This window comes from Pinus tabuliformis, chromosome 2_2 (genome assembly GCF_031772625.1).
Source record: "Pinus tabuliformis cultivar Carrire ecotype Pingquan chromosome 2_2, CPIR1, whole genome shotgun sequence".
Classification (NCBI taxonomy): Eukaryota; Viridiplantae; Streptophyta; class Pinopsida; order Pinales; family Pinaceae; genus Pinus; species Pinus tabuliformis.
Window position 1 is genome coordinate 741,386,890 of NC_142300.1, and position 24,871 is coordinate 741,411,760.

At 36.2% G+C, this 24,871-nt stretch overlaps 1 protein-coding gene across 1 annotated transcript in view; it reads right to left on the reverse strand.

Annotated features, from left to right (window-relative positions):
- Window positions 1-674: 674 nt before the first annotated feature.
- Window positions 675-24,871, reverse strand: part of LOC149194796 (serine carboxypeptidase-like 26) — a 32,293-nt gene continuing 8,096 nt past the window's right edge. Inside the window, exons 3-10 of the mRNA XM_089407903.1 lie at window positions 4,254-4,349; window positions 4,051-4,143; window positions 3,547-3,632; window positions 2,992-3,222; window positions 1,329-1,462; window positions 1,125-1,214; window positions 922-1,027; window positions 675-815 (exon numbers count right to left, since the gene is read on the reverse strand). Coding sequence (XP_089264029.1) covers window positions 675-815; window positions 922-1,027; window positions 1,125-1,214; window positions 1,329-1,462; window positions 2,992-3,222; window positions 3,547-3,632; window positions 4,051-4,143; window positions 4,254-4,349 — 977 coding nt within the window. The remainder of the gene's footprint in view (window positions 816-921; window positions 1,028-1,124; window positions 1,215-1,328; window positions 1,463-2,991; window positions 3,223-3,546; window positions 3,633-4,050; window positions 4,144-4,253; window positions 4,350-24,871) is intronic.

Below are 24,871 nucleotides of genomic sequence, written 5' to 3' on the forward strand. Positions count from 1 at the left end.
AAATTATTAAAGTTGTGGCTCTTTTATATTTCGTGTGGAGCTGCGTTTAAGATAAAAGTTAAGTAGGGGTGAAGTGGCCGCTTTTGAATAGGGAATAAGTGCTGGATTGTGTTGTAGTGGATGATTTTGAATAGGGAATTGAAGGGAATATGATATGGGGATTTTAGAATAGGGAAGGAGGGGTGGTTTTAAAAATGAATAGAAAAATTCCAAAAGAAGCCTTAATAGTATTCGATCACATTAAGCCTATCAACCATTACTAATATGGTTGTGTAAATTTTTTATTATTATAGATCATATAATTTAAACTTTATCAAAATTAGTAATTAACAATCAATTAGTAAAGTTAATTAGCATTGAAGTTCTAATGTAAATAAAGGAAAAATAGATGTATACTGAAATGAATCTCATTCGATGCATTTGTTAAAACTCTAAAATAGAATAGATTCAACTCAGGAAAATACTAAAAACCGCGAACTGCGCAATTTGTTCAGTTTGACGTTGTCGTACCAGTACAAATTTCTCTCGAAGATATTATCAGAAAAGAAAAACTAGTGTACTCGCGAACTCAACTAGGGTAGAACGGCTCTGCATCTACACTGAACTAAAAAAGATGATTGGGAATGTCTGTTATGCATGAAAACTCCACTGGCGACAATTTCTGCACGATAAAATTATTCTGGCAGGGGTTTTCCTCTCAGAAAGTATTTGAACAACGTCAAAGCCCGGGATGGTTGAAATTCCGGAACTTCATGCCCTGCTCCCCTAATGGTTGCAAATGTCAATCCCTTGTAAATTACAGTATATCCCCCTACCTGCACACGAGCAAGCATGCATGGAGTCATTATATTTCTGTACATAAAAATCAGTATCGTGAGGACGTTATTTGTGGAATAGGCGAAACTGATATAATATAATTACCTCGCCGCCATTAACCCACGGGTACCACGGAGTCTCAACTGGAAGTTTCAGCGCATTGATGGAGAGTCTTGTACCGGCGACGGGCACTATGGAATCTGTATCTCCGCTGAATACCAAACAAGAAAACGGCGTTAAGGAAATTGGTGTGATGATCAAATAATAACATACGGGGAGTACGTTACAATTGAATTCAAAGTTCATACCTGAAGAGAAGTATTCGTAACCCTGCTGCAATAAGACGACGATAGGTCGGTAACATGGTTGAGGCATAGTCGGTCCAGTTCAGAAGAGAACTAGTCCGTTGGTGCAAGATAACACGTTTCAATCAATCAACTTATATGTCGAAGAGGTTTAATAAATTTTCGGGAAATTGAGGATTACAAATAAGTTGGCCTAAGTAATGTTACCTGCATTGGTCCCACGGATAAGGTAAGTTTGTCACGTTTGCGTGTATGGCTTTCTGAACACTTCGCCTGTTAAGATAGGTGTATACATAGTCATCGATGCAAGGATCATATCCCGGAATTTCATTTTCTTCTTCCTTTTAAGACGGCAATTATAACTGTAGTAAGAAAAACATTGAAGGAAGAAATAGTGGCGGCATAGCTATTGAGTTCTGAATTTAATATTTTTGGAATAGTAGGGTTATATGAACTATCGATGAGAAAGAGTTTAATTAATTTTTGAAATATTTCAAAATCTGCAATAAAAATAAAATTAAAGTTTATCTAAATAATACTTTAAATAGTTTTAAATAAAAACTAAATTATAAATGAAAAAAATATTCAGCTAAATTACAGATTAAAAAAATATTCCAAAAATATTTCAAAAAAAATGATCTAAATTAAATTTTCATAAATTCTGAATGACCAGTTATAAATGGTCCTAAATAGAAACTAGACTTCAACTAAATTGCATATTAAAAAAATATTCCAAAATCTGACATACAAAAAGGGAAACCTGGGCTTTTAACGGCATTGCAAATTCAAAGGATAGTTACCAAATTCTGACCTAAATATCATTTAATTCTTTGAAATATGCAAATTATCTGTAAAAAAATCAATTCATTTCCCTATAGATTACATGGGCGGGAGAGATCAAAGAGAAGGATTGGGTGATCAAGGTTTCTCCTCGAGTAAACTGTGAAAAAAACATTGATAGATTGAGAGTTATATTTCTCATGGACCAGAGACGGGTGCCAGTCAGCTGGGCAAGACAGCAACAGAAACCTCAGCGGTTTATATTGCTCATAGCCCAGAGGCTTATATTTCTCATAGAGCAGAGAGAGGTGCCAGTCAGCCGGGCAGGACATCAACAGAAAACTTAGCGGTTTATATTGCTCACAGCCCAGAGAGAAGGAGCAGTTAGCAGGGTAGGACAGCAACAGAAACCTAAGCCGCTTATATTTCTCATAGCCCAGAGAGAGGGAGCAGTCACGAGGGCAAGGCAGCAACAGGAAACTTGAGTCAAATTACAAGTAGTTTTGAGTCTTGACAGATTATGGATGAACTTTTTTGAAGTGTATAGGCGAATCTTTTGTCAATTCAATTTTTTTTTTAATTTAATTGTGTATGGTATGGTATTAAATTTGAATTTCGTAATATCTGTAAAAGAAATATTCGAAAATCTAATATATAAAATAAAATTCCTAAATCCGAATTTTTGAAATATATAGGGGAATATTTTCCTTAATTCAATTTTTTCTAATCTAATTGTATATTGTATTGTATTTGAATTTGAATTTAAACTTAGTAACTATGTATAAAAAAATATTCCAAAATCCACCCTATAGAAAAGAGGTACTAAATCACTTAAAAGACAAATATTAGGTACCATTTAGTTTATTGGTTTACTGTATTTTCATCTGTCCAATGAATATTAGATTATTCTGATCCAACTGACTAGATGAAAAAGTAGTGAACCAATAATTTGCTCATGACATGGTGTTTAATATGAATTCTGTCCATCAAAATTCTCTAATATTCCAAAACTCTAGGTGAAAAGTACCATCAATTAAATACTAGATATTAAAACATTAAGCTGTATAAACTTGTAATTTGATCAACATACCTTGGATAAATTTTTTGAGCATAAAGGAGCATAGATGCTGTACGGATCGATATTTCCCATCTCATTAGCCATTTTTTCTTCCGACTCTATGCACAATTTCGAATTCGCATCTCCTTTAATACAGCTATCGATTAGAGCGTTATAAGTTTCATCCGATATCAATGCATGTGTCCACGGGTACGTAAGTTCTCCAATGCCATCCTTATCATTATCCATTATGCCATTCCCCACCTGTATAAATTCAATGAGCATGCTTGAAATTGATTGTGTACTGTACTTTCACAAACTCAGAATGTAGCATGAGGGCTTTTAACAGAGTTGGTCAAGTTTTATTTGTGATAGATGCCTCGATATATCCAGAGGAAACAATGTTTTGTTCAATCCATAGTTACATATATTAAGAGCTTGACCGGAAAATTAATTTGTGATAGATGCCTTGATATTAAGAGCTTGACAGGAAAATTAATTTTGAATTTCCTTCTGATGCATTCTGAGCTTCAGATTATTGAAGCTGAATTACTTTTCTAAATGTACCCAAATTTCAGTTCAACTCACCAGTATTCCTTTTAAATTAATGAAGGACGCCTGCGACTTCTTTTTCTGGTTTAAAATAGTGGCAGCCAACTCTGGAACGTAACTCCCTACAGTAATGTTTCAATAATCACAGTTAACAGTTATTAAAATCTGCCCAAGCGTTTTGTATAGACAATGTGCTGTTAATAAATTTTTTAAATCAGTGGTTCAATTCTCCACTTTAATTTGGGTGTTATTCTTAGAGATAATTTTAATATAACTAAATATGAATTCAATAATATAACCATATTATTATTCCACTTGATATAACCTCACTAATGCGTAACTTACAAAAAAAAAAAAAATATACATATTTCTGAGCCTTATTATTATTTTTCCATAGTATCAGAGCTTTCGAGAATAAGTTTTTGTAAAAAATGAAAACCAGCAGCTTACAACTGAGGCTGCAGCGAAGCTATATTGTACTTGCAGAATTTGGCTTGTTACATGACTTACATCATATTGTTTTCTATATTCCAATACTACCTGCATAACTTTCGCCTGATATATAGAAATCTCGGAATTTGTACTTCGGAAATCTTCTGAACCAATTTACCAGGAATGCATACGCGTCTGCAGCTGGAAAAAGAAAAAGAAAAACAACATGTTTAGCGATGTCCGGTATATGTCCAGGGTTTCCTAATCGTCATGAATGCTTTTTTTATGAAATTAAACGCCACACAAATTACCCGTTCGACTGTCGCCACTGTTATTATAATCAGAGGTCGTGTTCGAGTAAGAGAACCCAACCCCCGCTGGGGACTCCAAAAACAAGATATTGGCCGCTGTAAAGAGAATCCATAATGGACGGTCAAAATTTAGATGCAAAATCATAAATCTTGAACGAATTTTCAAGGCTATGGAAATACAAGATTAAAGCTGTCTTTAATATTATCAAAAATTTGTTATGACGTGCATTCGAGCTTAGGATGTGGACCTCGGATTAAATCTATATGGTATGTATCATGTATCTAATTTGTCTTACCTTAATCGTTACATCTTTAATATGTTACAAAAGTTATTAAATAATGAAGGGAAAACAATGTTACATTATTTGTTAGTGTATGCAGGGTCAAATTAGCTTGGAACAATTAAGGCTAAAATTTTGAAATTTTAATTTTATGTAATTTTTGCAGTTATAAATTTAAATTATATATATATATATATATATAAAACGTTCAAATATATTAAAATATATAAATCAGGTGGCCATGGACATGAACGATGATATACACAGCGTCCTGTAAAACGAGTTAAAAACAAAAAAAAATTGTGTAGGATGAATATATTTATTTGTAAACCGATTTGTCTATTTTGCATGCCTCTAATTGGTTAGATGATAAGATTGGATTTCTGTGCAACAACTGGTCTATTTTGCAACCCTGGAATTGATTAGCGGCAAGATTGCATTTGTGTGCAATAAAGAAAATAATAGTTTTATTAGTAATTTTTTAATATGCGAAGGATGAGGAGTTTTTTACGGAATTTAATTGGTAAATCTGTAAAACTATAAAGTAAATGTCATTACAATATTTCATGTTCAAATTTAGCACGACTTATTGTGTCCTTGACAATATTTCATGTTCAAATTTAGCATTACTTACTCGTGTCCTTTGAGCTAAATGGTAGTGTGGTTCATGTAAGGGTTATAGTAATAGCTAACACATTATTAGCCTAATTACCAATTATATATATGATAACGAAAAACATTTTCGACAATTGCTAAAAGCCCCATCTAATATTTGATGGTGCTGATCGATCTTTCATTTTACTAATTTATTTAATTTATATTTTATTTGGTTAAATAGGTTAGTAATTTTAATTTATTAAAATCATCTACACAAGGGAATAATGCATATTTCATTTTAGTAGTTTATTTTTCTATTTTATTTTTAAATTTGACCAATTAATGATTACTAATTTTTTTCATTAATCTTAATTAGTAAATTGAATGTGTTATTTTAAAATATTTGATGATTTTGCTAAATTGCAATAGAAAAAAAATACAGTCATAAACATATGATTTTTATTACCTTGAATCACTCAATTATATGGCATATTTATTGTGCTACTGAGATCCAAAATGAGTTTAAAATAAATGATTACAGTTGAGAAAATATCTGAAGTGTCCAATCCACTCAAAAAACCAATTTTACCAAAATTCTAAATTAAGCATTTCCAACTTCACCCTTAACACTTACATTATTACATAAGTCACAAATTACATATAAATCATATCAAGTCTACTATGGTCTTCATCAACAATTATGCTCATTATGGGATCTTGCGAACATTGTTCTCTTTCACCACCAAATGGGCGACCACTTGATCTTCATTTAAAGCATAACCACCTCTGAACACCATTGAGAAGCTTTGCAAAATTGACATTTCTTAAGTACCACAAAGAATAGATGAGATATTCAATATCTCTACGGACAAGTTTTCATCCTAGTAGCATGCACCAAAATACACACTTTGAGTTATATAGGTAACCTATCTAAATAAAGAGCTTATCCAACAGTCAATTATGCAACTGGTCTTTCGTCACACACACATATACACATTAAAAAATATTATAACTAATAGCTATTTAGAAAAGCATGAGAGCCTCTGTATTAAATTCATTATCACTGTCATAATATTAGAAGTCCTAATGGTTGGCATATTGCAAGTCTACAATAGTAGATATGTTCGTCGATTCCTTTAATTTTCCATTTAAAAGATATCTAACACGACTTTTTAAATTGAACGTTGTGTGTACATGTCTCTGATAGTAAAAGCATTCTACTTAGTTCATATTTTTATTAGCTCTGCCCTTTGAGAATATTTCTATCTCATCGTGTTGGTTGTCCTTTGTATTACTTGATTTCGTCCTTTCCTCTTCTTATTACAGTGCTACAATCATTTCATCTAATGATCTAGAGGAAAATTGACTTAAGGTGAAAATAACATTATCATAATTTGAAGGTGAGTTATTCAACAAATTAGCATTAACATCTTCTTCTTCTATTTTTACCTCAATCTCCTCTTGCTGCATTATGAGTTATTTTATATCATTTATGTGTGTAGACAATGAAACTCAATTATGCATTTTGCATTTGAATAACTAGAATTCCAAGGATAATTTTTTATTCATAGTCTTTTCCCCAAATATCTTGCTTAAGTACTCCCATATTTTTGAAGAGGACTTTCCAAAGTCTATAAGGTGAAGTTGTGAATCTGACAAAAATAATCCTATAATAGACTTAGCTTTCTCTTCCCTTTTCTATCATTGAGCTAATTGTTTTGAATCTTGGGGTGTTGGTTCTAGTCCTTTTACTAAAATCCATAGGTTTTATGCATCAAATTCATTTCGGCTTTCACCTTCGAGGTATAAAATTTTGACCCATTGATCTCAAAATGGGGCTTTTAGGCTTCTTATCTAACTTACAAGAACCTATCCCACTTCCAAAGCTTCTAATTTTCCCAAGTCTTAATGATTAACCAATGCGGAAATAGGAAATTCTTGAAATAATGGGTGTATGCTTGTATTTGTTTCAGCTGATTATTTACCTCAAAATCTATTGTTTTTGCTAGTATGGGAAGGTACTTAAAGTGGTATATAAATGTGTATAACAGTAGTTCAAGCAGTAATAAAACAAACACATAAGACAACAAGATAATATGAAGTTCACCCTGATATCTCGGGCTATGTCTCCTTGAGCTCTAATCAACTCGATTAGGCTCTCTGGGGTTATGGCTTCAATTCTTTTACAAGTGCTACACTTAACTCCAATGTTTTATACAGGAATATTGGGCTAAGAACACCATCGTATCCCTTGGCTAGTGGAGCTCTTTGACTTTGTAGCTTTGGCTCTTGGCTCTAGTTCTGGCTCTTGCTCTAGCTGTGGCTTTGACTCTAGCTCTAGCTCTGTGGCTCGGGCTCTGGTTCTAGCTCCCAGCTTTGGATGTGGCTCTGGTTATGGCTTTGACTCTAGCTCTGGCTCTATGGCTCAAGCTCTGGTTCTGGCTCTCAACTCTGGCTTTTGGCGCTTGCTCTGGCTCTTGGCTCTGGCTGCGGCTCACGGCTCTTTGCTCTGGCTTTTCTATGCTCTTTCGATCAGCCTTTACATGCCTTTATGAATCACTTGACTTCCAAGCAATTCCAACAATGATATGTTGCTGTCAATTGAGCTCTCTGGCTTTTCACTTAACCTCCGAGTGACTCCCTAGACTCTCTATGCATTCATCATTTTTTTCTCGCTGTTTGTCCTCCAACTTCTGGTGGCTCTGTGTATTACAATGAGCTCAACTCTAGTTTTTTTCTTCTTCCAGGTGCGCTCTACTTCTTCCTTAGTTGCTCTCTTTTTCTCCCCCTTTTACTCTTTGTCTGTTTGTGGCTTAACGCCAATCCGTCTCATGACTATTCACTTCCTCTCCCGGCTCTTCGGATCGCCTGCCTCTATCCGCTGGAATTCCCTGCTCTGCGTCATCATCACTATAATGCTTCACAGAGAGGTGGCCACTTGTCTCCTCACGAACTAAGCCAGCTCTTCCTCAAACGGTTCATTACTTCGGTTACTTTGTGAAATGATTCATCCGCCAACTCAGTGGTCCAATCAAACTTCAACCTTTATGTGTCGAAGCTTATTTTCTCCGTCGAATCCAATTTCCCATCGGGCGCCATCTTAGCCATTAGATCTGGGGCCTCCAGATCCTACGATTATCGCTCTTATCGCGCAAATGACTTGCTCGGAGGTTAGCCTGTAATGAGAATAGTTTTCTCTCTCATATGTCGGACACGCGTCAATAATTATATGGCATCACTGGGTCCTCTGAAATACCCACTTACCACCTGAAACAGCTCCGATATTCTGTCGGTTTTGGACCGCATGACCCGCCATCTGTTTTCAACGCTTTTCCCATGGTTTTCTTGGCTTTCCTTGTGACCGAGCACTTGGGGATTTACCATGTCAAGGGGTTTCGCCCAACGATGCACGTTTGTGCTAATCGCGCATCAGAAACTGCCTCTGTTTTCTGATCTGAGCCTCCGAACTGCCATTTTTGTGCCATGCATAGTCGCCATGGGTCAACAGTCAATGCACTTTGACCGAAGGTCCTTGTTGCTCTGTGCTGGCTACAAATTGTTGTTGTTCAGAGGTTATTTCTAATAGGCTTCGACATCCATAAGATTTTAAACTTTGGTATGATCTTTTACAGAGTTCGGGTAGCTTTAAGAGAGTTTAATGATCCAAATTCGGATCATCCATTGAACTTTTCAATAACTATTTGCTCCATATTTAAAATAGATAGCTATTGTAAAAAAGTATTACCTCGTGCACTTTCTCTACTTCTTATGTCTCTTATGGCGGACCCTGTCATTGGCTTTCTCACAAATATGCAACAATACAAATCACTATATAGGCTGAATCATGGGCACTCGACTTGCTAGGAAAATATGGGACTGATAGCTCTTATTGTAAGAACATTGGTAGGAAATAAAGATGCATAAAGGTATAGAAATTTTACATCAGATTTGACTAGTCATGACAATCGATGGTTGGATTCATTTCTTTGCAGTAGAAAGACATTCAAGCTGACCCTATCGATTACTTATGCTCAAGATTATCCTTCGGAGAAGCAATAGGTAATCAATGTTATCTTGCAATCAAATATTATTTCCATGCCCTAGGCAAATGAATCTAACTTCAATTCTTTCATTATAGTACAAGAAAAAAATGGAGGACTCGACCAATCGACAAATGAGGGAGAGTTGTCCTTGAGATTTCCATATATATATATATAGGTAACCTATATAGATAGAGAAATGAATCTAGCCATCGCTTTTGTCATGAACCGTCAAATCTTCTGTAGAATTACTATATCTTTCTCCGTGTTTATTCCCTATGAGTGTTCTTGCAAAAAGGGCTATCAGTCTCATATTTTCCTAGCAAGTCAATTGCCCACGAGTCATCCTAGATAGTGCTATGTATTGTTGCATATTTGTGAGAAAGTGAGTGGAAATATTCCACCATTAGAGTCGTAAGAAGTAGAGAAAGTGCATGAGATATAACGTTTTACAGTAGTTGTTTATTTTAAATATGAAGCAAATAGTTATTGAAAAATTCAATGGGTCAAACTTTTATACTTGGAAGGTGAAATTCCAAATGAATTTGATGCATAAAGAGCTATGGAGTTTAGTAAAAGGACTAGAAACAACAACCCATGATTCAAAAAAATTAGTTGAATGGCAGAAAAGGGAAGACAGAGCTAAGTTTATTATAGGACTATCTTTTTCAGATTCAGAACATCACCTTCTAGACATAGGAATCTCCTCTTCACAAATATGGGAACACTTAAGCAAGATATTTTTGGAAAAGGCCATGAATGCAAAATTCTCTTTGAAATTGCATTTATTCAAATTCAAAATGCATAATAGAGTTTCATTGTCTACACACATAAAATATCTAAAATCACTCATAAGGAAGCTGAAGGACATTGAGGTAAAAATAGAAGAAGAAGGTGTTATGCTTATTTTATCGAATAACTTACCTTCAAATTATGATAATGTTATTTTCACCTTAAGTCATTTTTCCTCTAGATCATCAGATGGAATGATTGCAGCACTCTTAGCGAAAGAAAAGATGATGAAATCTGGTAATATAGAGGACATCTCACATGATGACATGAAACTATTATCAAATTATAGAGTCAATAAAAATAGGAACTCATTAGAATGTTTTTATTGTTGAAGATATGGACACACAATGTTCAATTGAAAAATTTGTGCTATATAGCTTTTAAATGGAAAATTAAAGGAATCATCTAACATAGCTACTATTGAAGACTTGAAAGAGATCAACCTTCAGGACTTCTCAGATTATGAAAATGATAATGAATTTAATATACAGCCTCTCATGCTTTTGTAAATAGCTATCATTTATATTATCTATTAATGTGTGTATGTGTTTGTGAAGAAAGGTTAGTTGGATATTGATTGTCGAATAATCTCTATACTTAGACAGGTTACCTATATAATTGGAAACATGTATTTTGGTGCTTACTACTAGGATGTAAACTTGTCCATAGAGATATTCAATATCTCAGTTATTCTTCGAAGTAGTTAGGAAATGCCAATTTTGTAAAGCTTCTCAATGGTGGTTAGAGGCGGGTATGCTTCAAGTGAAAATAAAGTGGTTTCTCATGTGGTGGTGAAAAAGAACAATGTCTGTAAGATCCCAAAATGAACATAATTGTTGATGAAGAGGATATTAGACTTGATATGATTTATATGTAATATGTGACTTATGAAATAATGTAAGTGTTAACGACAGAACTTGGAATAACACTTAATTTAGAAATTGGGTAAGATTGGTTGGGGTGAGTGGATTGGATAGTTGAGATATTTTCTCAACTGCAATCCCTCATTTTAGAATCAATATAAGCTCAGTAACAGAATAAATACACCATGTAATTGAGTTATTCAAGGTAATAGAAATCATTTGTTTGTGTGTCAAAACATCTCTCTGTTTTTTCTATTGACGAAAAAATTGGTAGAGAAGACATGGTGGATAGATTACACACAAAAATAATTCACATATTTCCATCAAAGCCAAATTACAAGCCACACAAATAGTGAAAATGATATCCAAGAGAATCTAAATAAGGAATTGTTTGTCAAGGAAATCTCTCAACAAATTCCAATAACCAACCAACCTAATCTATCAATTTGTCAATGTAAGAATTATTTCCAAGTGCTTCCTTTAATGCTTACATTTTCATACTTACAAATATTATTACAAAAAATACAAATTGCAATTCATATGTCACATCTATCTAACTAGTCTTCCTCGATAGTTATTGCCACTCTGAAGTCTCATGAACAATGCTCTTTTCACTACCACAATATTTGATATTCCCATTCAACTCATTTAATACATAATTTCCTCTAACTATCTTTGGCAAACTTTGTAATATTGATATTGCCCTTTATTCAATAGTCAATTATGCATTTGACCTTTCTACACATATGGATCTCATAATTTGTAAATGACGCTCGTGAAGCCTGAAGCACAATAAGTTCCTTATGTTTATAATATATTCACAGAGTTAACTGAACGATATGTTCTCTTGGCATCAAACTACATTAAGAATGACTAGTTTAATTATTTTCCTCCATTCATTAATTGATTCTGCACTTTAGAGAAAAAAATAAAAAATAATGAAACAAAAAAACCAATTACTCAAGCTAGTTTGCATGAAGAATCCCAACAAAAAATACTAACAAAGACGTTATAAGACTATCAATTCTCCATGACAAGGCATGTGAACAGTCACACCACATCACTATTGGCCTTATTGCATCTTTTTAGTGGACGGGAAAGCACAAAGAGACGAGTCATACTTAACCTAGATTATAAAGCAACTTTCCATCACGACCTATAATTCGTTTTAGATTTTTGTTGACAGAGCCGGTAAGAAGAATGCATATCCACCCTTAGTTATTCAAATTCCTCTTGCTTCATGTTTGTTGTAATTTTTTAATACCTATTATTCAGTTGTGATTTTTTTTCTACTTCTTACTTATATCATCTTTTGTTTGAGCTTGCACCGTTTCCCTTCCAATTCAAGACCCTATGCTCCTATCTTCTATAATAGAGAGGTTCTCCATATCCCTTAATAGGCATCCACCCACCAAAAAATATTTCTTAAGTTAGCTAACTTAAATATGAGAACTATTATTTTCAAGAAGTTAGTTTAGTATGAAAAGAATGCTATGGCCCAATCCAATGCACATTAATATTTTCAAGGTATTCATTCTAATTTAAAATTAACTAATTCCATAAGTGTATTTATTTTAGAATTTTTTTAATTTTAATTTTAATTTTATTATTAATAATTAATAAGTTGATGACATGGATTTAATTTTAAAATATGGTATAATATTCTTAATAGTAGTCACATTTAAAAGCTTAAGACTTATTTTCAAAATAATTTTATCATTTTTATGAATTTTATTATACGAATTAATTAGAAAAAATTGCTAGATAAAAATAAGACAAATAATGGTAATAAACCATAATTTTATTGCAAAACCTGTTTAAAAGTCAAGAATTTATATGGATATAAGAGAGAGTTCTACAACCAAAACCTAATGGCGACCATGTGGTAAAACGGTGGGGAGGAATCAAGAAAGGTAATGGTGTAGAAAACAAAGAGTAACGACAAAATACAAGTTGGAAAACCAAGAGCCACAGTCATGATAGAAGAGGTCAGGAGGGGAGAGATTCCCTCCTATTGGGATGCAGCGGCAGGGGAAGGAAAAAAAGGTCAGCCAACAACAAAGAAGCAGAATGCAGGTTCTGTTCTTGGAGCAACATGGCAGGTAGGCAGAAGGGGAAAATGTTTGCCATGTGTGGAGGAGAAGCCAAGGTTTGTAATCCCACCAAATAAACTGGAAAGGTACAGAAGCTACATGAAGGATCACACCCTCATCTGTAAGTTTGTTGGAGTCTGGCCATCCCAAAGAGACCTTACCAGATGGATTTAGCAAAAATGGCAGCCCCTAGGACATATCGAGCTAAAGCTGGGAGTAAAAGGCTTCTTTACAGTAATCTTCTCTAACCTGCAAAATAAAGAAAGAGTGTTTTAGAATTTCCCTTATTTTTACTATAATGCGGGTTTATTTATGAGATATTGGGAAGAATGCTATAACCCTGATAAGGAAAAAAATTTAGCAACTCTGGTATGGGTTAGACCATTTGTTTTACCTATGGACTTTTGGGACCCAGAAATATTGGAAGGGATAGGAAACATAATAAGGAGTTTTGTGAAAATAACGGAAACTATGAAAAAAGGAAGGTATACTTCGTATGCTAGGATTTGTGTGTACATGAACATTGCTAACCCGATCCCAGATTTAGTGGAGCTAGAGTATCACAAAGAAGTTTCGCAGCAAAACCTGGGCTATGAGCATATACCATTTAGATGCCGCAGATGTCATGAATATGGACACTTGGTTAAGGAGTGTCCTATAACAATGGAAGAAGAGGAGAGGAAAAGTAATAAGAAGAAGAGAAGACCAATAGACCAAGAAGGATTCCAAGAGGTAAAGAATAGAAGAAGAGTAACAAAATAAAACTCCAATGAAGATAGGAAGGTACAACAAACAAACCCAGGGAAATCAAATGGCTTTGAAATCCTCCAGGAAGAAGGGGAAGACAAGGATCAAACCATGGAAAACCAGAAAGGAAAAGAGATAGACAACAACTCCAGCATTGAAAGATCCCACACTAAGAGGAAAGCCCTGAGTGATATCCTAGACAAAGGCAAAGAACTGGTAGAACAGGTAGAAAACATGGAGATAGAAATGGAGATAACCAGGGAAGACCTAAGTATAGAAGAAGAAGTACTGGAAAAATTATTAAATGAGTGGAGAAACTTGGATGAGTGATTTATCCCTGAAGACCAAAAGAGGTTGTACGTGGAAACATTCCAGCAATATCTAGCCAAACAGGAAAAAGGTAAGACAGTGACTGAATAAGAACAAGAGAATCAGAACGACAGCTAAACAAACCAACAAGGACAAGTAAAGGGAAATGTCAGTGAACATAGGGAGAGTGGTGTCGCTTTCAGCAATGTTCCAAAACCTTAATCAAACCCCTCAATGATTTTGACATCCTGGAATATTAGAGATTTGAACAGGAAAAGGAAGTAGAGACATCTAGCGGAATGATTGAGAAAAGACAGACCACAAATTATGTTGATTAAAGAAATGAAAATCTCAGGTCAGAAGATGGAGGAAATACTCAATAAAATAAATCCTAGATATGAGCAAGTAACCATAGATGCTAAAGGAAGTGCGGGAGGGATAGCAGTAATCTGGAACCCAACAGAAGTCTTAATAGACTGGTGGATAGGAATGCCTAGAATCCTAACAGGAAAGTTTAGACTCATCAGGAAAAGTGAATGGTTTGTAGTGTCAGCAGTCTATAGGCCCCACACCCTGGTAGATAGAGGCCTATTTCTCACTCACATGTAAAAGATAAGGAATATGCATCAGGAACAGAGGTGGATTATTGTAGGAGACTTCAATATGACAACATCTAAAGAAGAGAAGAAAGGAGGAATAAGGAGGGAAGACCTGGAGATGGAAAGATTCAGAGATGTGCAAACGGACTTAAGATTGGTGGACATCCCAACTATAAATGGGAACTTCACCTAGAACAATAGAAGAGGCGAGAATAAACAAATAGCATCAAGACTAGATAGATTTCTAGCCTCTGAACATTTAATAGGAATGGACATCTTCTATGAAGCTTCCATCCTCCCTTCTATAGGGTCAAACCATTGGCCTATTAAACTGGAGATTGCTATGAACACTCAGAATAAAAAGAGACCATTTCATTTTGAGTCCTTTTGGCTAAGAGATCCAGAATTCATATCCAAAGTGAAAACTTGGTGGTAGGAGAGTAAAACGGGAGTGGAAGGAAGAAACAAAATGCATACGTTTCAAATTAGACTCAAAGACATAAAGGGCAAAATAAAGAAATGGAATAGAGAGGAATTTGGCAACATTCAAAAAGAGAAAGGAAAACTACAGACAAGAATGGAGGGAATTCAACAACAAATCATAGAAGGAGGAAGAAGTGAGGAGCTAGCAGAGGAGGAAGGAAGGATAATTAACCAATTAGAGGAAAGATGAAAGCAAGAAGAAATAATATGGAAACAAAAATCACAATTCCAATGGTTGAAAGAAGGGGAGAAAAATTCCAAATTCTTTCACAAAGCAATGTTCAACCACAGACAACATAATAAAATCTTTCACTAAAAGATAGTCAAGGAAATAGAGTACGGCAACAAGAAGAAATGGAGAAGCTTCTGGTGGATTATTTCAAAGGGATCCTAATAGAACCGAATATCAGCAGAGAGGAGGAAATCACTAAAGTATGCCAACATATCCCTAAAAAAGTGACCAGAGAACAAAATTTGGATTTACTCAGGGCAATCACGAAAGAAGAAGTGGAGGAAGTGATTAACAAAATGTCGAAGAACAAGGCCTTGGGGCATGATGGTTTTACCATTTATTTTTACCAAGCCTCCTGGAGTTTTATGAGTCAGGACTTGGTGGAACTCGTGGAAGAATCAAGATGTACAAAGTGTATGCATTCGGACCTCAACGCCACCTTCCTGGCTCTAATTCCAAAGACTTTAAATTTGGATGAACCCCAAGGATTCAGACCAATATCCTTATGTAATGTAGTGCACAAAATACTGGCTACAATCATGGTGAACAAACTTAAACGAATTTTGCCTGACCTCATAGCTCAGGAACAAACTGGTTTTGTAAAAGGAAGGGAGATAACGGATAGAACAATAGTCACTCAAGAGGTAATCCACTCACTGAAAATCTCCCAAAACAAAGGTATGCTAATCAAATTGGATCTAGCAAAAGCTTATGATCGCCTTAGTTGGGCGTACCTAGGGGGTATTCTAAAAGTGCACAGATTTGATGAGAGATGGGTGAAATGGATAATGTCAATGGTGAGCACACCGATGATGTCAGTTATGCTGAATGGAACCCCTTCTGAAGCATTTAACCCTACGAGAGGGCTTAGACAGGGAGATCCCCTCTCCCCGTTTCTTTTAATTCTAGTAGCAGAAGGACTTGGCATGCTGGTGAAAGTGCGATTAGCCAATGAATAGCTAAGTGGATTGAGAATTTGCGGTAATGAACTTCCGATAACACACCAGAAATTCATGGATGATGTAATGTTTTATAGTCAGGCCTCTCTTAATGAAGCCCAACAAATCATAAAAATTCTCTCTGAGTTCACTCAAACATCTGGGACAGAGATCAATAATGAGAAATCAGAAATATTTTTCTTTAATACACAGGTAACGTTTCGAAGATTTCTGGCTAGAATAATGGGATTCAAAATAGGAAGCTTCCCAGCAAAGTATCTGGGCATTATGCTCAATGAGCATCAATACAGGGTAGCAAACTGTGGACCCCTAATAAGTAAGATAAGGAAAAAGATAGACAATTGGACATTCCGGTCATTGAACACCCCTAGTTGGATAATCCTTCTAAAAGCAGTATTGCAATCCATCCCAATATACCAGATATCTAGCCAAGCCATCCCTAAATCTATATGTCAAAAATTAGTAGCCATGTTCAAGAAATTTTTATGGCAAGGAACAAGTAAAACAAGAAAATGGGCATTACTCTCTTGGGAATGGCTAAGCAAACCAATCAAAGATGGAGGATTAGGTTTGCGGGACCCTTATATACTCAACCAAGTGATGGGTGCGAAACTATGGTGGAGGTGGACACAAGGCGAAGAGGACCTATGGAAGAAAATTTGGGAGAAGAAATACGAAGCAGCTGAGAAGCCTGAAGACAGGATGAGAAGTTAGACAGAGGAAAAAGGATCATCAATATGGAATTTCGCTAGGAGAAATAAAGATTTGATAAGAGACTACAGCTTCTATGAGGTAAGAGAGGGGGACACAGCAAAATTCTGTGAGGAATACTGGCAACAACGACAAAAGATTCTCCATAAAGAAACCCTACAAGTAATCCAAGCATTTACCTCCCAGACAGAGGGGGATGTGGTTGGAAACTTTTAGAAACCAAGTATAGGGGAATATTGGCAAAATTGGAAGCAAAAGGAGCACAGGGTAGAAGCCCTTGATACTAATGTTGGGGTGATTACAACAAAGAAATGGCATCCAGGAAATTTGCAGTTAAAACAGGGCAAGATATACTACGATGGGGAACCCGAATAAAAGGAACATTTTCAATAGCAGAAGGGTATTACTTAAAGGTAAAACAAAATCAACAAACAGAGTCCAAAAAGTGGAAAATTTTATGGAAAATAAAGAATTGGCCGAAAGTAATCTTCTTTATATGGATCCTATACCATGGATGGGCACTAACCTGGGATCAAATGCAGAGAAAAGGAGTGCAGGGACCCTCACACTACGCGCTTTGTAATGAACTGGAGGAGACGATGGAGCACCCCATGAACAAATGCACTGTCAGCAACATCCTATGGAGTAGCCACCATCAGCTGTTTGAACACTACCATAGAAACTACCAAAATATCAAAAATACCTTTGAAAACTAGCCGAAAAAATCTTACCAAAACTTGGTGTTAAACCGTGCATGGATGCTATCAGCTGGGTTCCTAATTTGGAACATCTAGAAGGAAAGGAACAGTGTGATCTTCAAAGAAGAGAAGCAAACCCCAGTAGAAATATGGAAACAAACAATCAAGAATATGAGAGAAACAATTCTAATGGAAAGATGGAAGGAAGAGGACTAGAAGATCATACAAACAGAGGAGAAGATTTTTCAACGGCTACAATTAACACAAAACATGATACATAGTCCCCAAAGTAAAAACCAATATAGAGAGATCTAAGAAATAAAAAGTACAGGCATCCACCACAAGGATTTTCTAAATTAAACCTCGACAGGGCTACAAAAGGCAACCCGAGTAATGTAAGAACAGGGGGTATTCAGGAATGATAGAAGAAAAACTTTGAGAATTTTCGCGATCGACCATGGGGAAGCAAAGAATAACGAAGCGGAGCTACATGCGTTGAAGCGCGGCCCTGAAATCATAATTCAAGAAAAGTTCCAGAGCCTTCAAATTGAAGGTGACTCGAAACTAGTTGTGGATATGGTAAAACAACTACAACAAAAGGAACCAATAGAAAAAATAAGCAGGAGTTGGTGAACAACATGGCTAATCAGCGAAATAGGGAAACTAATCACTAGAATAGATTATCTGATCCTCACTCATGTAAGACAAATAGGCAATCAACCGGAAGACTGGTTAGCTAACTGGGGAAGTCAAAATAGGGGAAAGTCGATGGACATCAAAGGAATGGAGCTCCCACTCCTAGAGGAGAGAGAGCAATTGTAGAAACTTCTCGACATCAATAATGGTGGCAATAGCAACCTGGAGGAGAATGGTCAAGAAAAGCTAGTAAGTGGCAGACGCAAGGAAAGGACAGAGCTGGTGACGACAGATAGGACACTCATGAGAAAGGATTAGTGCGGGGTAGATGATAGAGCAAGGTAGCTGATAGGGAAGGGCAGGGTAGGATCACATGAAGGGGCAGAGAAGGGAGCAGAGGCGCAATTAAGAATGGAGATGGAGGGAATGTGGGGAGTCGAGAGAAGAGGCCAAGAAGTGATGGCAAGTGGTAGCGGTAGGACAAAAAGGGTATGGCAGGAGCAACCAGAAGAATGTATGAGTTATAACGAGTAAAGGAGGACTGAACAGTTGAGACAAATCCTGAGAAAAGGAGTTGGGGAAGAGTGCCGAGAAAGGAAAAGGACAGGTGGAGGTCAGGAACGACAAATGGATGGGAATAAAAAAATAGGCCTTGAGGTGGCACTAGGAACTTGCATGCAGCAGAGCACGAAGTAGGAGGGAACAACGAAAGCTGGCAGAAAGGCACAGAGTTCAGACAAAGACTCCGACATCGACGAGGAAAGGTGGTATGTAGATTCATTCTCCTGTTCTGTTGTTTTAGAGATAGATAGACGTAGGAGTTTCTGTAATTCTCCTGAGGTTTCCATGAAACCGAAATCGAAAGGCAGGCGTAGTCTGTTAGTAGGAATACCCAGATATGGGAAGAAGTGTCCTTACTCCACCAGAGGAGTTAGTCAGAAAGTCCTAGCGACTAGGAGATATGCTGGTTTCCCGACGAAAAAGAATTATGGCCCTCGGAGGAAAGGAAAACCCAAACCCAGGAAAGTTTTCAGGGTGGGAAAGGGTAAAAACTCAAGAAGATGAGAGAAACTTGCTAGTAGCAGGACCCCTGCCCCTTTCTGTCTTATAGAAAATTCCAAAAGGGTAAAGAGTAGAAATTCACCAGAAAAGAGGAGTGAAAGCAGTTCCCCTCGATAGCCGGAGAGAAGAGATGATTTGTCTAAATACATAGAAACCCAACAACATGGGCATCGCAGGAGTCACAGAGAAACCTTGAGTGGAGGAAAGGAAAGGGGCCGAATTTCAGGCCAGGCTGTGGTGCGGTCCGTGCCATCTCACCATTTTCAAACCTGGGGTAACCAAAATTATGGAATGGGGGTAAGTGAATGGATCAAATTTGAAATTTTAAACAGAGTTACTGATTTGTGGTATAATGTCTTGCTAGGTAAGAAAAGACCCAGTCAAGAGCAGTCTCCAGTCAAGCAAAAAGATGGCTCCAAGGAAAGAGAAATATGTTTTGACCCAGGAAGAAGGATCGAGTAAAAACCTAAAATGGAGAGGAAGGAAATTGGAGGCCGAGCAAAGGATGTATATGATAAATGCTTACATGGCCGGGAATTCCCCCGAAATTTAGGAACAGATAAATGGTTGGAAACGAGAGCTAAGATCCATCAACTTGGACCAGGAGATTCACAGGGGCGAATGGGCAGACTTAGTGCCAGATCTAGGTAATACACGTAGCCACAACTCTATTTTCAATAAGTCGATTCAACATTATTGGATAATGAAGCACGTGGTAGCCCGAGCTATGGAGATGAATCAGGCAGTCCGGGAGGAGAAAGAGGAGGAAAGGAGGCAGCGGGATGAGCTATTAAGGAACCAGATTCAAGAAGAATTGGAAAACATAAAGTCAACACTACTTAAGGAAATTGTGGAGGTTCAGATTCAGGCCTCATGCAATAATCTCATACTGGAGAGAATGGAATAGATGCTGAGGGAGATGAAATGTGAAATGGAGTAGAAAAACGAGACTCTCGGTACAAGCGCCATGGTGCCTACCCCAATTATATCCTCAAATGAGGACTGATGCAGCAGGTTAATTTGGTTACTTTTTTGAAGCAAAGAACTGATATCAGATGTATTATCATAGAATAAAAGCTATAATAATGAGTAGAGCTCAAAAGAGCATATATGATAGAAGAATAACGTAGACAAGTGGTTGCCTCGTTTCCTTCGTGCAGGTTAACCACCTGGAACATATGAAGGATGGATGTAAATTTTGATTTCGTAATATAGATAGTAGCTCTACCAAAGTTGAAAAAAAAAATCAAGAATTTATGAATGTTCATAATTAATAATCTTGTTACATGTTTTGATTTTTTTAATATAATATATTGAATTCATATGTTAATTTTTGATAATGAATAATAAAATTATTATTTAAGTAATTTTTACACTATGAAATTCAATTTAAATATAATGGTTTCACTATTTAATTTATATCACTGAAAAAAACTTAAAAAAAAAAATAACAACAAACCATAAACTGAATTATATTAATTCATATAAATATATTATGAGGCCCTACCACAGGCACGACGACGACTATAATAATCAAAATGGTCGAGTAAGCATTAATTTCAGGGGCTTATTGTCATGAACTAAATTATATTAATTCATATAAATATATTATGAGGCCCTACCACAGGCACGACGGCGACTATAATAATCAAAATGGTCGGGTAAGCATTAATTTCAGGGGCTTATTGTCATGCATTATCAAAATAAGCCAAAGTTTTCAGGCTCCTATTGTATATTTGTTTTTCGCCGCCTTAGGCCTTTTCCTTAGGCAAACATAGGTTAAGTTTCGATTCACTTACAAAAATTTGTAAAATTTGCATTGGGTTTCAATGGATTAATGCTAACATTAATAAGTAAACATTTCATGTTAAAATTACATGAATGATAAACAACATAGGTCACCATTGTACATTGCTCATAACAACACTTGTCACCATTGTGCGTTGTTTATCCTACACATGTCAGCGTACCCTCTGTAGTGTTGTGGACCACAGCTTTTGGGTGGGTAATGACCCAAAGCCATTGTACACTTGTATTGTGATATTGTCACTGTTTCATTTCACATCATGGAGTCGAGGAGGCAATTAAGGATATCTCTTAAGGAGCACTGGCCGAAGAGAGGATAGGTATGTTTAGTCGACAACCTCACTTAGTTTCCCTATCTTTGTTGCAGGCTTTTGTTATTGTTACACATCATGGAGTCGAGGAGCAAATTAAGGATATCTCTTAAGCAGCACTGGCCGAAGAGAGGATAGGTATGTTTAGTCGACAACCTCACTTAGTTTCCCTATCTTTGTTGCAGGCTTTTGTTATTGTTAGCTATCTTTGTTGCAGGGGGCATTCTTTTCTTGCAGGACGCATTGTCTTTGTGGCTTATTGGCTAGGAGGCAGCCATACCGACTCCATGGCCCACTGGAACTGGAACAACAATGATAATCCATAACCCACAATCACAATCCACAGCCCACTGGAAAAACAATGACAACAATGAGTGCTAAGTGAACTATTCAAAAATCATGAGAAATTAGTCAGTTACGACTACCTCTCATGGAAATGGTCATACGTTTGAATGACTTACTTAACGCAGTTGAATCCCAAAAATGATATCTAATATAATGCACTGCGTAAATCCCCCATACTTAAACATTTTGTCTATTTTCTATTTTCCTTTCATGTTTTTTTCCTTTATTTTTACTTTGAATATTGAAATTAACTATTGAAGTCAACTGTTCTCTTTCTACACAGGTAAAGGAAAAGAATATGTTATAACTTTTAGCTACAAGAAGCATTAGTTTGGCTTTTTCAGAAGTCTGAACAAAGATGCAAGGCATTAGTTTGGCTTTTTCAGAAGTCTGAACAAAGATGCAAGTATACCTACACTATGTATTTTGATTTTGGTGCCTTTATTTTTCCTTTCAATATTGAAATTAACTATTGAAGTTAACTATTCCCTTTCTCCACAGATGCAGGAGGCATTAGCTTGGTTTTTTCAAAAGTCTAAGCAAACATGCAAATACACCTACACTGTGTATTTTGCTTATGCTGCCTTTATTTTTCCTTTCAATGTTGAAATTAACTATTGAAATTAAAAATTCTCTTTCTGCACAGGTAAAGGAAAAAACAGGTTATAACTTCTCACTGGAAAGCACGCTATCATATTGAAATCTAAAAAGAAGCTAACCAAGCTAATCATAGAAAGAAGTTATCATACTGAATGCTAAAGAAAAACTAATAACAGAAAGAAGAAGTACTCTGTAAAGACAAAAGTAAGGTGGTGGAAGCTAGCCACCCCTCTTCGAAGAAGTTACTAGCAGTGGTGGATCTGGCTTCAAATGTTGCTGGATTTTCTCTTTCTGGTATCGAACTCCACTGCAACCAATATGTTATTTGAATCCCCGTCCGTGGTAGAGTTGACACCGATCTGTTAGTCAAATCCCCATTCATGGTAGAGTTGAACAGTCCCAGGTACTGCCCATAAATATTCTCAGGGAAATCATTTTTCTCATTTGTTAGCCAGGCAATCACCAAAGCCATGCCAAACAACCTGGACTGGAAATTTCAGAAATGACGCTTTCTTTGATTCTTCCATGGAGCACAGGATATCCTTAGATAAATCAGGTATTTTCCTCTTAATCTTGAAACCATCCATTTTCTTCTCCTATCCATTTTCTTCTTCTTTCGATGGGTTTTCTGTTTTGGCATTGAAAATTTTAATATTATATCTTTCGCTACCCCTCGAATCAGGGATTCAAGCACCCCTGGCGATAGAGCAAGCTTTACAACATACATAAAAGAGAGAAAATGATCTACATGAGTGCTCAAATTTCTAGTGTTTAGGTAGGGGTCACAGGCTGCCATGTCTAAAAGTAAAACCAACCTCAATCCCATGCCAAAAACCAGCTCTAAAATATTGTTAATCAAAATAAATATGCCATTGAAAATTCAGGCACACTCTTAGCTTAGCACAATCTACTTGACCTTCTCGAGATGAAGCTCTTACTCGCAATTAACCATAAACCGTTCGGCCAAATTCAATCTGCAGAACCCAAAACTCAGAAAAACATCAATCAGAAAAACATAAATCTACTTCCCGCTTGCGATATTCTCCGTATAAAGTAACAAAATTAACATCGCCTTGATTCAAGAAAACTCTACCACTAACATTGTCGTGTGCTTCTGCATGTGTCAATGTGTCGTGTGCTTCTGTGGCTATGATACAAGTCACTTGGATCGGGAAATATCGATAATGATACTAAGGTTATCTCTATTCCTATACGAAGTAGATGTATCGGCACAACCATAGAACTCTCGACCATGGTTTTAGGACATGGGTAATGTCTGTTTTGAGGTCCCATTAACAAGTAGCTTACCCATAAACTCTAGCCATGGAAGACCTTATTGATGGGTTATCAAGTGCTTCTACTTCTTGCCTGGGGACGAGAGCATTGTTCCACGTGTTCAAAGAGTTGTGAGAAATGTGGGGAAGGAAATACGCCGTGTCATGTGCCTCTGCTTCTGGCCTGGGCCGAAACCAACTCGGTTGGAAGAGAAATATCTATCCAAGGTGTTGACATTGTTCAGTTGCAGACAAAAGTAACCAAAGTATTGACACATTACTTGTTTGGAAACATTCATAACTTATATTGTTTGAATATTTAGATATTGGGTTGTGAAATCGGTAAGAGATATATAATTTTGTTTACTGATTGCAGCAAGCTACCATAGAGGAGGGGAGGATATTGTTGGCCGAGGACAATGGCATGATGGGAAATACAATGGACTACTCAGCTCCGGGTGCCAATTGTAACCATCATCCAAAAGGCCACCGTGGAAATGGTCATCCATAAATGTTACAAGTTCCACGGAGACAGATGCATACCAGTTCCATTCTCAAAGCTTATAATAACTCGAATCAATGTCCTTTTCACATGCTAGGGCTTCTTTGAATTCTTTTTCTCAGCTTCGATCTTAGACACATGGTTGGGTTTATTAAATAAATATTTGTTTTCTCAAGAACACAACAAAAGGCTAGAGAAGCTTTAAAATATGATGTTTGTGTGGATATCCTAGACCTCATGTAGAAGTCAGATGATCTGAATGTGTTATTTTTGCATGCTAATGTTCTTGTTACTATTGTTATAATATGCTTTCTGACTGTTATTGAACATAATTAGTTTAGAGTTTATGATTTATGATTTTTCTATGTTTTCTTTTAAGACAAAGAGTTATATATTTGTTGACAGTTGCTCAAGGTCAATTTGAGCTTCCTCTGCTCTCCTGGCATAATAACCAAATCTTCCTCATTTATACTTACAATAGTATTCATTGCAAAAATAATTTGTTCAACTATGGGAATTAATTTTTACATGGATTTCCATGATGTTTGATAGGGTGATAGTTGTGCTTGTTTATACTTGCAGTGAAAATGATGTTTTGCAACCCACAAAATAAATGTGAGTGAGATTTGAATTTCTAGGCAAACAAATGCTAATTACATTTCATGGTTGCCATATAGA